General features: G+C 43.7%; 3 protein-coding genes across 6 annotated transcripts; all 3 read left to right on the top strand.

Annotated features, from left to right (window-relative positions):
- Positions 1–106: 106 nt before the first annotated feature.
- Positions 107–12,831, top strand: LOC139665582 (alpha-N-acetylgalactosaminide alpha-2,6-sialyltransferase 1-like; the record flags this gene model as incomplete). The annotated part of the gene is made up of 10 exons (XM_071544643.1): positions 107–126; positions 9,243–9,326; positions 9,579–9,900; positions 10,249–10,411; positions 10,530–10,692; positions 11,566–11,704; positions 11,865–11,968; positions 12,161–12,244; positions 12,352–12,451; positions 12,640–12,831. Coding segments are annotated over exons 1-10 (1,371 nt in total), but the record flags the coding sequence as incomplete, so codon positions are not given.
- On the top strand, positions 753–3,819 carry srsf2a (serine and arginine rich splicing factor 2a). 2 transcript variants are annotated; one of them, XR_011696877.1, is made up of 4 exons: positions 753–1,318; positions 1,765–2,081; positions 3,129–3,223; positions 3,764–3,786. XR_011696877.1 is itself a non-coding variant. In XM_071544623.1 (3 exons), the coding sequence occupies exons 1-2, from the start codon at positions 960–962 to the stop codon at positions 2,054–2,056; spliced, it is 651 nt and encodes a 216-aa protein (XP_071400724.1). In that variant the 5' UTR covers positions 753–959; the 3' UTR covers positions 2,057–2,081; positions 3,129–3,819. The 2 variants fall into 2 exon arrangements, 1 of the variants encoding a protein (XP_071400724.1); XM_071544623.1 differs by having other exon boundaries at positions 3,129–3,819.
- mxra7 (matrix-remodelling associated 7) lies at positions 4,849–9,049 on the top strand. Of its 3 annotated transcripts, none has more exons than XM_071544648.1 (5): positions 4,849–5,326; positions 6,236–6,269; positions 6,399–6,507; positions 7,203–7,278; positions 8,409–8,536. In XM_071544648.1, the coding sequence occupies exons 1-4, from the start codon at positions 5,072–5,074 to the stop codon at positions 7,234–7,236; spliced, it is 432 nt and encodes a 143-aa protein (XP_071400749.1). In that variant the 5' UTR covers positions 4,849–5,071; the 3' UTR covers positions 7,237–7,278; positions 8,409–8,536. The 3 variants fall into 3 exon arrangements, with proteins under 3 accessions (XP_071400749.1, XP_071400750.1, XP_071400748.1); XM_071544649.1 differs by having other exon boundaries at positions 7,203–7,283; positions 8,409–8,500; XM_071544647.1 differs by lacking the exon at positions 7,203–7,278 and having other exon boundaries at positions 8,409–9,049.
- Positions 12,832–14,291: the final 1,460 nt, after the last annotated feature.

The following is a 14,291-nucleotide window of genomic DNA, read 5'->3' as shown; positions in this document are numbered from 1 at the left end:
GCTCTCATTGTGCGACGCAATCGCATCTCCGGCGCGCGGCGGCGAAAACCGAAAATCTCCGTCCGCGGCTCGGGGCTATGTGGCACAAAACAGCGATGTGCTCGACATGGTTCGCGGCCGTGGGATGTTGATATCTATCCCTGGTGCTTTTCGCTGGATCCTGTCAGAGACCAGGTCTGTTGCTCCCCATGACGTCAGGCACAAATCCGGACCGTGGTTTTGCGCAGTCCTCTCCAGCAGCTCCGACCCGCTTTATAACGTGACCTTCCTACACCAAATGTGTGAACAGCCCTGACTGCAGTGCAGTGTAGGCTCAGTGGAATACACACTGAACCTAAATTAAAATAATTCCCCTGGACATAAGAGGAAATCCCATGAACATATGGCCCAATATTTTAGCCGAACATAGGCACAGATCCTCACGATGAAATTATGGGCTGACTGCCGCTATTTTTGGCAACAAGTAGGATAATAGAAATTAAAATGTGAAAGTCAATTAATCGATTAATCAACAACTGCCATTCTGTCGTCTGGAGTGACTCGTGTAAGAAATAACGGTGAAATAGTGTAATATAACAGCTTTATAATAAGACTAAATGGAACAATGGCAGAATTGCGACCCAGTGAATCAAATTGCCACTGTGCCACTCCGAGCCGACAGAGGGCAGTGTCGGTTCATGTGCAGGAAGTCAAACAGACAAGCAGCCAATCAGAGGAGGCCAACGGAGGCGGAAAGAACCAAGAGGGAAAAAAAGACGAAAAGGAAGCGTTGTTGCCGCCATTTCACGTGCATGCTGCGCGGGCTACGACGCCCAGGACGAAACGAGCCAAAATCCGTTAAAACTTGAACGAAATATTTCAACGGGAGCTTGGTAACCACCAAATAACGGTTTTACCAAACGGTAAGACCTTAAGGTTTTGTCTTTACTGGTCTGTTGTGTTGTTGTGAGGGGAAGAAAATGAGCTACGGAAGGCCCCCGCCTGATGTGGAGGGGATGACCTCTCTCAAAGTGGACAACCTGACTTACCGGACTTCGCCCGAGACTTTGCGCCGAGTTTTTGAGAAGTACGGCCGGGTAGGGGACGTGTACATCCCCCGGGACAGGTACACCAAGGAAAGTCGCGGGTTTGCCTTCGTACGTTTCCACGATAAGCGCGATGCCGAGGACGCCATGGACGCCATGGACGGTGCGCTGCTCGACGGGCGGGAGCTTCGAGTGCAGATGGCGCGCTACGGCCGCCCGCCGGACTCCCACTACGGCCGCAGAGGTGGCGGCCCGCCCCGCAGGTCTGGAGGCTACGGACGCAGAAGCAGGAGGTAATAATACTTTGAGTAACCTTTTAACGGTGAGCTCGCGACCGTGTGAGGGGAAATTATGGTCCACATAACACATGGATAGGCACATGGTGTCCTGAAATCAATTGGAAAGAGAATAATCGCTCATATGTAGTGTAATATGTTTCTGAAGACTACAAAAATATACCAAAGCTTTTAAGATGATAAAATAAAAGCAGGTTATCCTGTGGAGGGCAGCAATACACCTAAGCGTCTAGTTGTCTTTTCCAAATAAACAGGAAATGGTGTCCTGAACCAAACGTGTTATTCAAGATATCTTGTACAGCAATTGTTTGTTACGTATCGCAAGCAAGGCTATTACAGCAGTTTCATTTAATGTTTGCAAGTCATATTCTTTAATATGCAGTTTTGACCATACTTTGTTCTTGCTGTGTTATTTACATAATGTTTCTTCTGTCTCTAACCAGCCGTTCAGCCAGCCCTGGTCGCCGCCGCAGACGCAGCCGGTCCAGGAGCAGAAGCCGGTCCAGGTCCAGAAGCCGTTCCCGCTACAGCCGCTCCAGGTCCCGCTCCTACTCCAGGTCCAGGTCCAAGTCCAAATCCAGAAGCCCCCGAAGGAGCAAATCGAAGTCCCCCTCCAGGTCACGGTCCCGGTCAAAGTCCCGGAGTCGAACTCCGCCTTCCAACAGAGGGTCCAAGTCCAGATCCAGGTCCAAGAGCAGGCCCAAATCCCCAGAGGACAATGGAGCTGAGTCTTAACCCCAAACCAGGACACGATGAGACGGTATTCATGGGAAGGGGTGGATTATGTTTAATGCTTTAGAGTGGTGAAATGGGTAGCTGTCCTCACTGGAATTGGTATTCTGCAGTCTTGATGCTACATTGCAGTCACTCACACATAAGCACCCAAGACTGCAGAATTCTGACTGTTTTAGAAATTAGACTGTTTTTTTAAATACATGTAAAAAAAAAAAAAAAAACAAGAGTGAAGGAGATTGATGTACCCTACAGTCCCAGTTCTGTATGTACTTTACTTGGTTGTGTGTTCAGCCATTCTAAAGCACATACAGATTGGTGATTTAGTTGAACTTGATTTGCTATGTCACCTATTATAAGATTGAGAATTAACATTTTTGTAGTCATGGGGGTTTGTATGAGGGGGGTTGTGGCGTGGGGTGCTTCACTCAAACGTTCACCTAAATGTGGAATTCTTTCCTCCAAGCTGCGGAGTCCTGTTTGCAAAGAGAGGAGTTGGGGGTGTGGCAGTGTGAGAGCAGTTAGTGTGTGACCCGCCCATGTGACCTGCCTGTTTGCTGAGGGCGATGGCAGTTGCTAAGGAGCAGGTCACCAAGGCAACGGTGGTTGCTATGGAGCAGGTCGTCATGGCGGTGGTTCGGGCTGTCAGTTGGTGTATGAGGTGGTGTGGTGAGGTACGTTCACAGGATCACAGGCAGACGCACTGAGCGCTGTACCGTCTGTGTCTGTGGTTTCCCGGCCACTCAGAGGGAACGGACCCCGAGGTTTGTTTTTCAAATATGCCCGAGTGTAAGAGTCTTATAGTCTGTTAGAGCTGGGGTTTGGGAGGGGGGCACGGAAGGTGTGTGAAGAAATATGAAAAATTACTAAGGCTGTTAGGAACAGTTCCAGAAGATGGTTACCCAACAACCTGGAACATGTGTATTACATAATGTTTAGCCTCGGGGGGGGAAAGAAGAACAAACGGATATTGGAACGAGTAAAGGTATTATAGTTATTATATCCAGGTCAGCTGCAGAACTTAAGCCAGATAGTTGCTTTGCTCTGGTTAACGCTGTGCTGTCTTTCCTTCCAGATCTCAGATGATTGAGCCTTTGCTGAGGACATCAGGAAGAGCCTAACATTGAGCAAGTGGACTCCACTATACACCCACTGAATACAGACCAAAAGGTTATTGGAACTTGGTCTAAAATGTTTTAAATGATTCATTTGATTTAATTTACTTCGGCAAATTCTGTACTGTTGTATATGTGATAACTGTTCATTTAGGTGAGCATATTGAAAGGGAATTGTGAGGTGTTTCCTCCCTTTGAATTGAGTTAATTGCATATGGATTTAATTTGTACCTCCTTGTTAATAAATTCTTCATTTTGAATTGCGTAGATTTGTTTTCATCGAATCCCTTGTTTAATACTCTTTTGAGATGGATGTAGAGGAGTTTTTGTTTTATTTGCAGAGTTGGTGTAGAACAGGGTGCCATGTTGGATGTACAGACCCTTAACAGAAATATGTACCACTGTTGTAGGAGAATGTACAGTAACAAAAGCAAAATGTGAAACTATCACAGTGCTACCCATTTTAACTTTGCTGACTTGCTAATCTGGCAGCATAGCATTTTCTTTTCTTTCTGTCAAATTTCTTTTTTCTGTCTGGTCAAATTTGCTTTCCTATGACTCTAACCCTCTTTCTTGTGTATCTTTTGTGCACTAGGCGCAGTTGTGTAGCAGTTGAGTAATGCTGGTTAGCTGTTAAGATGCGGTGCAGTGCGGTGGTGAGATGGTGTGGCGTGTTGCGGTGCTGAGTGCCCGGCGCTGTTCCGGGGCTCGACCCTCCGCTGCCGTTTGCCGGTTTGTAAGATCACAGGTGTGGCAGATCATCCATCTTCTCCTGTCTTGTGACCTCTCCTTCCCTCCATGTGCTGTACAAAATACTCCCCTCATCCTTCCTCTTTACCCCCTCTCTCCTCTCCCTTTCCTTTGTGGTTTATCCACTCCTGATGGTATTGCTCGCTTTTGAATTGGGGTCCAGTGTGACTCCAGGTGAAGGGTTGAAAGGGCAGCTCTGGCTGCTTAATGAATGAGTTTGTGTATTGCATTCCTTTGTGAGCCCCTCAAACGTCTTGTAATTGCTTCAGGTGAATGCTAATAAAAAATCTTTGTGGTAAACGAGTTGCCTGTGTGAGTTTTGTCTAGCCTGTGGCTCAAGTTTTGTGTGAGATTATATCATGCATTTAACTTCTGCATAATTGCTTCTGGTGTTTAATAACCAGATAATTGTGATTTCACTCTACTTCAGATCTTGGCAATCCAATGGGTGAATATATTTGTCATTGGTTATAGGTCAGTAGGCTATATAAATAACACTCACCACTGAGAACAGCACAGATATGGTGTTTCGGGGTGTAATGGATGCAGCTTTTTAGTTTTCTTGTTTGTATTTCCTTTATTGTCTCAATCCCGTCCCTGGCACAGACTCGGATTTGAAGGTGCTGGAAGTGTATCCTCAGGTGAGCACATCACACTGCCCGCACAGACGTAAACCCTGCTTGACTTTATCAACTTGGAGCTGCACGGATCCTGTCACAAACCATTTGAATCTCCCTGTTTGTACAACACACCGCTGATGGGATTACCTGTAAAGTAACGAGTGGAGCACGTTGCAGCCGGCCATGCCAGCCCACCTGATCCGCTGCAGACGGGGGATCTAGCGGTGAGGACTGAGCGCACGGGACGGGGCGGGCCGAGGGGGGCGGGACCAGAGGATGTGACGTCCTGCACGGAGGGGAGATTGTACTCTGCACCGTGTACCGTAAACGCTGGTCGTTAACGTTGATGTTTGGTGAGGCGTATTGTAAGCCGCAGGATGGCGAACAGCGAGTGAGCGCATGCAAGAGTCAGGTGAACCGAGACAAAGAAGAAACGGAAACCAGACTAGACAGCACAGACCGCCGAGATCTATTTAAAAGACTTGTACAGGCTTTTATTATAGGCCTAATAAAAGACAACGCGCTCCGCAACAATGGATCTAACTTTTATATTATCAGCCATTATTTTCACCCTTCTCGCTATTGTCGTGGCAACATCGCTATTTAATGGCTCGTCATCTTCAGCCGACTTTGCCATGAGTTATTTTGGATACACGGGAGACGCTAAAGCGGGAGGATTAGGCAAATCTGGCCCAAAGCAGAATGGCTATCTACCCGACAAGAAGAATGCGATGGACGACTGGGGGAGTTCACATGACCACTGGGATGTAGTGAAATCTGTGCAATCAGTAAGTAGTCTGCTATACAGTTTCCATATAGTTTTGGCTGTCTGTTGTGCCATAATAAGGCAGTAGTTTAATTGTATAGAATATAATGATTCTCTGTCAATCTCTGTCACTCACACACATACAAACACAATTTACATTTCCAATCAGATGGCTTTTTTTCTAGACTGCATCGTACTCAGCTAGTTGTCATGAATCTCCTCAGCCCTCTTTTAGCCTCTAATAGCCTCTTAGTCCTTGAGCATGTCTGGATGGCTGCCATTGCTACTAAAACTCACTGAGAGTAGAGGACCATAAAGGTGGGCAGAACAGGATGGGGAGGGAGGTGTCAAATCAGCACCCAAGGGGGCCAAGTATGGAGAGGTGACCTTGGCCTGTCCACCGGTGAGGTGACACGTGGGGATCTTAGGCCAGATCAGCATCCAGGAGAGATGGGGTATAAAGGTAACATGAGTTGTTCAATTGATTTGTTTGGAGCTTTCCCTGTATTGCAACGTATAGCCTGAGCCTGCCCGCAAGGTTTTAACAATTCATATATCCTTGGGACACCCATTTTTAGAAGCGTTGGGTGTTGTGCTGTGTAATGTCAGTAAGATCCAAGCACATACAGATATTTGAGAAGCAAAAACAAAGCTTATTGGCATACATTTTTTGGGGAAAACATTTGAAATGATGGTGTTACACCCCTCATCTGACCCCTTAATTCTCTGACAGGAGGAGTCACATCCCCACCCTCATACTGAAGAACTGCACTCCACAGCCACATCTAGCCTGTCCATCCACAGGCCTGCATCTAGGGACATGAGCTTAGACGTAGACTCGTCATCCGCGGCCTCGTCAGAGAGGAGCCGTAGGTCAATCATTGGGCTCTCTGATAAGGAGCTCCTAAAGTGTGCTTTCTCTTACCCCCAGACCGAAGGAGCCGCAGAGAGCCCGGGCATCAACGGTGAGCACAAAATCTTTCAAAATCATGTATATATGCATATTGTTTTGTTTTTGTTTTTTTTCAGAATTTGATCAAATTAAGTAAAGGTTAGGTGTCGATTTCTAATCACAGATGACTCTGTTTCATTAGATAAGCTGGAATCAAATGCGAACAATTCCATGAACTACGTCCCAGGCAAGGCACGAACCAACCATCTGCAGATGATGATGTCCAAAGACGAGCTGGAGGAGGAGCAGAGGTCAGTGCCAATGCCTGAGCTGTCCTGTGTCACAGAAAACTACGAATATTTCAGAATTTATCAAAAATCCAGAACATTAGTATTCCACAATTTGAACACCTTTACTATTTAGAACACACTTTCCCAATGTACTCGATTTCGCCTTATGCTCCAAAACTAGTAGTAAACCTTTGTACAAGATTCTTTGTCAAAACAGTTTGCTGAAAATACATGTTAAAATTTAATTAATTGTAGTTACTTTCAGAAGTTTTTCTGAATTTCCCTGTTTTCCCCTCAGTTTTCCTGCCTACTGTCCAGTGTCGACTTCTCTTCTGCCTCCCTCTAACCTTGTCTACACCCTCTGCACGTGTGTGTGTGTGTTGTTGGCTTTTCACTGAGAGCCTTCCACGTTTAGCTGCTGTGTCACCCTTCGGCTTGGGGCTAGACTGAGTAAGGCCAGATTGAGTCTGTGCCAGGCATTAGGTTGAGATTGAAAAACACGTACAGGGACTTAAGGAAACTACTCAAAGCATGTTGTGGCTTCTGTGGGTATGTTTTTCATTAAATGACATTTACACATCAAGTCCATAGATCAGTGGCTTATTTTATTCAAGGAAGAGAGGAAAAATGGAAAACAGAGGAGTAACTAAATGACACTCGAGAAGTTAATGATGGTTTCTTTTTTTGTAATGCATCTCCTGCTCTTATCATTGCAGGATAGAGTTCACCACAGACTTTACCTCTCTGTAAACCTGTTGGACAGGCAGGCAGGGAGAGTGGAGCAAATATGTGGTAAAGTATGAGTTATCATTCTCACCCATTACTCCCAGGGGTGTCACTTTCTGGCCATTGTATGGAAACTATTCCAGTGGGATGCTTCAGTTCAATTTGCGTACGCATTAAATTTTGACCTCAGCAGTGATTTTTGGCAGCTGTTGCCACAAATGTCGATCCTAAAGTGGCCATGAAGCGACCAACATACTGTGTTGTCATGCTTATCTGATCCCACCTGCCCGCCTCCCGCTGCCCAGTCCCATCACTCCACTGTAGACGTGTATATAAGCAGGTGTTCCTCAGGTGTGTGGAGGTGTTGATTGGCTGTTTCCACTTGTCACCTCTGACTGAAGGTCAGAGGAGTGTTAGTTAATCCTCTGAGGACTCTCCTCTGTCCCGCCACTAGAGGAGTCACTGCAACGCAATACTGTGACCTGTGTTTTAAGAAATTGGCTTCCAAAGCTTTTCAGTAACATGGGAATAGTAAAGATGGAGGAAAAATAGAAAGTTTTTGCATTGAGAAAAGGTAAACACAGCTTATATTGTGTGGTAAGTAATATCTAAGCGATATTGTCAGTTAATTAGAAAGCTCATATTTATTTTATTTTAGAATAGCAGTGGTGATATGAGATCTGTTTGCCCCTTGAATAACCCTAAGGTAAGGTAATGTGGCTATCAACAGACAAATGGTCCTAGATTAGTCAGTGAATGCTGGCCATGGACTTTCACTTACATCAAATTAATGCTGCTTATCTTGTCATTATTAGCTGCTTATGCATGTTTGGCTGGATGTGGCATGGCTTTTCTTTGGTTTTGCTGCACCATGACCTTTCACTTTTCACTTCACCTCATCATGTTTGTGGAATTGCCAATATTCCAAATCCACCACTCCCATTTCCCTCTGCATCTTTCCTTCCAGAGTTTTCCTTGTGTTATAGTAAGGCCTAGGTGGTAAAATCACCATGGAGATGGTGGGTGGAGCACAAAATAACATTTTCTAGCCTGTTGTTACGCCCATGCAGGCAATGCAGGCTGTAACTCATTCGGTAGCTTTACATAAGCAAATTATATAAACTATTTGAATATTTGAAACATTTTCACAAGAGTGGGTTCTCAAGATTTGTTCGATATTTGTGTTCTCTTCCCAGGGTGCAGCGTGAGCAGCTGGCCGCCATCTTCCAGTTGCTGAAGGACAACAAGGAGACGTTTGGGGACGTGTCCGAGGGAGACATAGAGGAGCAGCTCAAACTCTACTCCATCTAAGACTGCTCTCCAGCTCCACTCTTCCTTGTTGTGATGCATCTTCTGATTGTGCTCAATACCTATGAGCCCTAATCAAGGACTATTCCATTATACCAAGTACAAACTCCATACACCCATTCTACACGTTATGCAGAAACATACAGTACATACAATCCACTCAACAATATTCAAGACCGACCATCCATCTTTATGTTTCATATTATTTGCTTTGTTTGTTTGTTTGTTTTGTTGCTGTTCCATCCACCTGTCATCCAAAGACCAGTCCACATGGAAAAAAAACAAAGCAGCTGCATCTATTGAAACCCAGAGCAGACATTACTAGCTACCCCTATGTAAATAAGGACTAAAAGGGATTAAGGACTATTCTTTCTATTAGTTTTATATACTAATAAAAGCAATAAATATGATGCATTTATTACATGATTTTTTTTCATCTTGTTGTATCTTCTTAAAGACTCTTCATCTGTGGCAGGTATGGCACCTGTAAAGCTGCTTCTGTATGAACAACCAGCTGCTGTGAATAAACCATCTTACACCTTGTTTTGTCTTCAGTTCTGTATTTGCGTATGAATGTACTTTAGTTCACCGTGGCAGGGTGTGGACTGGGTACTGGAGCCATTCCCACTTATTTCTCCAGTGGTGTATAAAGCAAACAACTCAGTGTGTTCAGTTATACGGACAAAGCCTCTATCTCGCGCTATGGCATTTCAACATTTCAGGAGAATTTTCCCTTTGCTGTTGGTGGTCTCAGTCGGCATCATGCTGTATACGCTGTCATGGGAACGTATATCACAAAGAATCAGGTGAGTTGTTGAAAGATTGCAGTGGGAGATGGGTAATTGAAAAAGGGAAGGTGATGAAAGAGACTGAATTACCCAGCAGGACATCGGACGCAGTGACAATTTCCTGGTGAATAAGTAGCCAACGCTGGTATCAATTTTTTCTTCGAGCAAATATTTAGTGAATCAGTCTCACGATTACAGGCATGTGCAGTTGTTTAGAATAAAGGATATTTGACTAATGCTGGTATTTTGCATCTATTGCTCTTTGCCAAGTTTCCAATTCAGCTGGACTGTTATCTCAGGGAAAACCAAACAGAGAGGACAAGATGGGTCGGTTGTCCATTATACGACTGTATTCTCAGATAAAAAAGACAACTTCACTTCTCCTGCTGTGTTGAACGCAAGAAACCAACCCAAAACGCACCTATTGACACAGCTAAAAACCGATAAAATGGTCAAGAGAGACAGCACTACACATGCTGTAGGTTCCCTCAAGGAGACTCCCATGCCTATCCTCTTCAAAAAGGACTTTAAGAAACTGCCTCAATGGGATTTTGAAGATGTGTATATCCAGGATGCCCAACCCAGACAGACAGTAAGCAGACTGTAGCAAGAGAGGTCAGATGACCCTTAATAAAAATACGGGAGTGGGTGAACATGGCTGATATCTTCTGGCAATATGCTTATATGTGTGTGGCTATGGTGTGACCTGCTTGCATTTGTTTTTCAGCTTGCCTCTGTTCCTAATACAATCATTGTCGCTTCCTTCAATCAGTCAGTCAATCAAACTGCATTTATGTGATGATTGACGCATCCTCTCTTTCTCCACTGTATGGAGCCCTCACTAAATCAGTAGGTTTAGCCAATATGATGACAATTATTTATTTATATTTTTCCTGCTAGGATGAATAGATTAATATAGTCTTTTCTTTTGCATTCTAAGACCTGTCCCCAGCCTCTGCAGAAGTCTGAAGATCCAAGCTTTATGCAGGCTTTCATTCCCAACTTATATTTGTTTATGCACAAAGACAATCTCAACATGAGTGAGTGGAACAGACTTTCCCATTTCAACAACCCCTTTGGTTTCATGGAGTACAAATACAACGGTAGGGGTGTGTGTTTGTTGTGTGTGTCTGCAAATAGCAGTATTGCATAGTGTGTGTTGTGCATTTTAATTTAAGCAGAGACTGTGTATTAATCTGCATGTTTTGCTTGGGTTTGCAGAGGTGAAGGCAGCTGTGGATTTGATCCCAAAGCCAAAGGAGCCACTACTCCTTCCCAGAGGAGATGGTGATGGCTGTGTGCGCTGTGCTGTGGTGGGCACTGGTGGGATCCTCTATGGCTCTGGCATGGGCAAGGAGATAGACGCACACGATTATGTGTTTAGGTAAGAGGGGCACAGGAAAATACAAGGGAGGGAACGCTGCCAAACCATTAGGTTGTGTTTTTTTCTTAGTCATCACCTCGAGGCCAATAAGATTGCAATACTTACAGTTTATAGTAGATGAGCAAGTTCCGTTGGGACCACTCCCTCTAGTTATACTGAATATTTGTCAAGGTAATATTTGCCTATGGTGGGGATCCTGTAAGAATCTGACTTCCACAGATTTGTAAAACGCACACACACAAACTGTAGTGTGTGTACTGTAGCAGTGGTGGCATTACATGTAGTGCCAGTCAGTCACAATGCCTCTCTTTTTTCGAAGATACAAGGTTTTGATCTTTTAACAATGATCATGATGATTTGAAACAATACAGAGTAAACAGTATTTGAAGCTACACAGGTCACTTAAGAAGAAATTCTTATTTACGCAGACAGCCCAGCAAGAGGTTAACTTTTTGGAGGAAAGAGGAGATAAAAGAGCACTAGAGCTACACCACAATGTAAATACGTGATTTTATTCACTTCACTCACACCCAGCTTCTGTTAGAGAGACTTAAAATTAATAAGTTGTGAAACGCTATGACAAACACCCACATCCACCTAAACAAACACATCTAGGTCCTGTATTGACCAAGCCAAGCACAGGCAAGATAAAAAAAAAAGTCGGAATCAGATTATAACATGGGAGGTGCTCTTCACCACAAACAAAGAGAATATAATTGGACCTATTCATATTACCCGGAACACATGGGGTATGTGACATCTAATGCGGCTCTGTGAGTGTCACGCCATTTTGTTTTAGGCCAAGGAAAATCCCTGTGCATGTTGTGTTGATATCTCAAAGTCATTTTGATGCTCTGACCCTTTTTCTGGCAGGATGAACGGTGCGGTCACTAAGGGTTACGAGGAAGACGTAGGAAACAAAACGGCAGTATACGTTCACACAGCCCACTCCATCACCGCATCGCTGTATTATTTCAAGAAGTATGGATTCACAAAGATCCCACACGATGAAGTACTGAAACTCAAACAACAGTGGCGCAATATTATCATGGTTCATTTTCAAGCTGGGAGTTTTTCACGCTCAGCCGCACATGCACAAACACACACACACACACACACACACACACACACACACCATGCCAACCATGTCTATCCTCCTCTTCCTTTTGCAGGGTATAAAGTATGTGATGATTCCTGAGGGTATGAGGGATTTCCAGTGGCTGCAGGGTCTTCTCAGTAGACAAAGAGTCTTCAGTGGCCCATACTACTCCTTGCGGTGAACATCTACCCTCTGCACATTATTAGTAGAGGGAGTAACACACACACACACACACACACACACACTGCTACAGAACATATTTTCCTTTAGCTCTGACAGTATTCACCCTCTCATTTTAGCATCACCCACTTCTCATCATTTCACCACACTGTCTGGGTGATTACTGAATATTGTGTCTTTACCTTCCAGGCCGTGGACGTATTACGCCGGACAGTTTGATGAGAGTCGTTTCTATGTTCTGCACCCAGACTTTCTCAGATATGTGCGGAACAGGTCAGCCTCCTTTCATATTTAATCATATGCAAACTTGCTTCATAGATTTGTGTCTATTAGGCTGTTCAATGTGTGCGTGTGCACTTGCCACTGTTCATTGCTCGCAGGTTCTTGAAGTCTTCAGTGCTCAATGATGTGAACTGGTCTGTAGTCAGACCGACCAACGGGGCATTCACTCTCTTCCTGGCTCTGCATACCTGTGACGTGGTAAGTTAACATTACTTAAGAATGTCAACATATCTCCTAGTTATCACTGCCTCCAATTTGGTTACCATGGTGAATGATACAAAAACCTGTAATAATGTATAGAGATCAAGAAATCTAGTATGTAATATATATACCATATATACCAAAGATTTTCTCTCTCTCTCTTTCTCCCTCTCTGTCTATCTCAGGTGGATGCATATGGATTCATGACAGAGGACTACAGTAAATACCCCAACTACTATATGGAAAAGCATGCTAAAACCCACGTTGTCTTCTACCTCAACCATGACTACCTCATGGAAATGAATACATGGAAAAAACTACACAACACTAAAATCATTAGGCTTCATCAAAGAAAAGACCCAGGAGACTCAGAAAGAGTAACAGAGAAGCCACACTGACACAATGGGGATGTAATGGCATCAGACCTGGGTCAAACAGTAAATACTTCTTTGTATATGTTTTACCCTGCTTGCAGTACCAGGCAGGTGGGGTTTGCCACATAGGACAAAACAAGGAAGTTTAAACATTCATTCATGGTACTGTCTGAATTGTCCTGGTGTGTTAAATTCTGCTACTCAGTCTGGGTTATGCTAAGAATTACTTGTAAATATGTTTTGCCCAAGGTCTGTCAGGTATTGGGAAACATCAAGATACATGGTGATGTTGCAGAGCAGCTTTGTCAAAGACATTTATTAAAAATCACTGTGAACAAATAGCCTATGTGACTTCCCTCCAACTGGAGAACCTGGGTTCAAGCCCCATTGTAAGCGAACATCCTCCCTGCTTCAGTGCCATTGAGCAAGACACTGAATCCCTATCTCTGTTCTGTAGTCGACCCTGACCCGGACCTTGGGCAAACAAAAAGAGAATGTGGATCAATAAACTGTCACATAGGACACATTATGTGGTGGCTTATAAACTACAAAGTTACAACTGTTATATTCATGCAGGATGTCATCAGTTTTAGAGATTATTGGATGCATTGCTGATTTGTGATATTAATGTTAGGGCACCTGAAGTGCTCATGATCCACAAATTTATGAAAAGAGCTGTTTTGCTTTTGTGTCAGTTCCATTTCCTTGTACTATCTTAGACATTTACTATATAGGTTTCACATTGTTCATTTGCTCTTTTGTCCATATGTGACTCATTTTCGGGTTGGTAATAGGTTAAGCCAGAAAAAAACGGTTATCTCTTATTACATGTCATATTTTATTCTATGTTATATGTCCTCCTTTCAATAAATTCAATAAATAAATGCAACAGAATAAGTGTCCAACAAATGTCTACACTTCTGATATATCGTCAAAAAAAGATCAAATATTGGCCTAGTAAATTTGTAGGTAGCATATTATGTACAGAACGCACAAAAGTGCATTTGTGCATTTTTTGCTACTCACCTCGTTAAATTTACAAGTTGAGGAACCACGTGACCAATGTGCAGAGGTGCACGTGCATTAGTTACCTGTTCCGTTCGCGATTATAGCTAGCTAGAGTAGCCTACATGTAAGGCTAGTTGTCCAGTGAATTTAAACATTGCGACTGAAGGCAGCTCCAAATATAGGTTTACTTTTGTTTTGTATGTTTTCTTTTCTTTTTTCTTTATTTATTTTTTTTTAAATCCCCAGTTGTGAACCCTGTTGGACAGGGCAGTTTTCGGACCGTTGAATTTGCTGTTGAGTGGATTTGGGACTGGAAAAGTACAAGTGGATGGTTGTGTTGATCAGTTAAGTACCTTTATTTCCTATTTAAATCTTCACCAAGTGAATTGCTGGCTTCGTGTGTTTGGTTTGTCTAATAGAACCCGTTAATGCGTGCAATGACACAACTTAGTTAG

Source organism: Centroberyx affinis, unplaced genomic scaffold (assembly GCF_046629955.1).
Source record: "Centroberyx affinis isolate AG114_WGS23_722 - 3 ecotype Tasmania unplaced genomic scaffold, CSIRO-AGI_Caff_v1 ptg004623l_1, whole genome shotgun sequence".
Lineage (NCBI taxonomy): Eukaryota > Metazoa > Chordata > Actinopteri > Beryciformes > Berycidae > Centroberyx > Centroberyx affinis.
Note: the sequence above shows the minus strand (reverse complement) of the source record. Positions and strands in the feature narration are given on the sequence as shown.

What these genes read in the sequence shown, in the direction of transcription:
- srsf2a (XM_071544623.1), top strand. Translation starts at nt 960, where the DNA reads ATGAGCTACGGAAGGCCCCCGCCTGATGTGGAGGGGATGACCTCTCTC. An exon ending in TACGGACGCAGAAGCAGGAG is followed by an intron (nt 1,319 to 1,764) that starts GTAATAATACTT and finishes GTCTCTAACCAG; the next exon opens with CCGTTCAGCCAGCCCTGGTC.
- mxra7 (XM_071544647.1), top strand. Translation starts at nt 5,072, where the DNA reads ATGGATCTAACTTTTATATTATCAGCCATTATTTTCACCCTTCTCGCT. An exon ending in TAGTGAAATCTGTGCAATCA is followed by an intron (nt 5,327 to 6,235) that starts GTAAGTAGTCTG and finishes TCTTACCCCCAG; the next exon opens with ACCGAAGGAGCCGCAGAGAG. An exon ending in AGAGAGCCCGGGCATCAACG is followed by an intron (nt 6,270 to 6,398) that starts GTGAGCACAAAA and finishes CTGTTTCATTAG; the next exon opens with ATAAGCTGGAATCAAATGCG.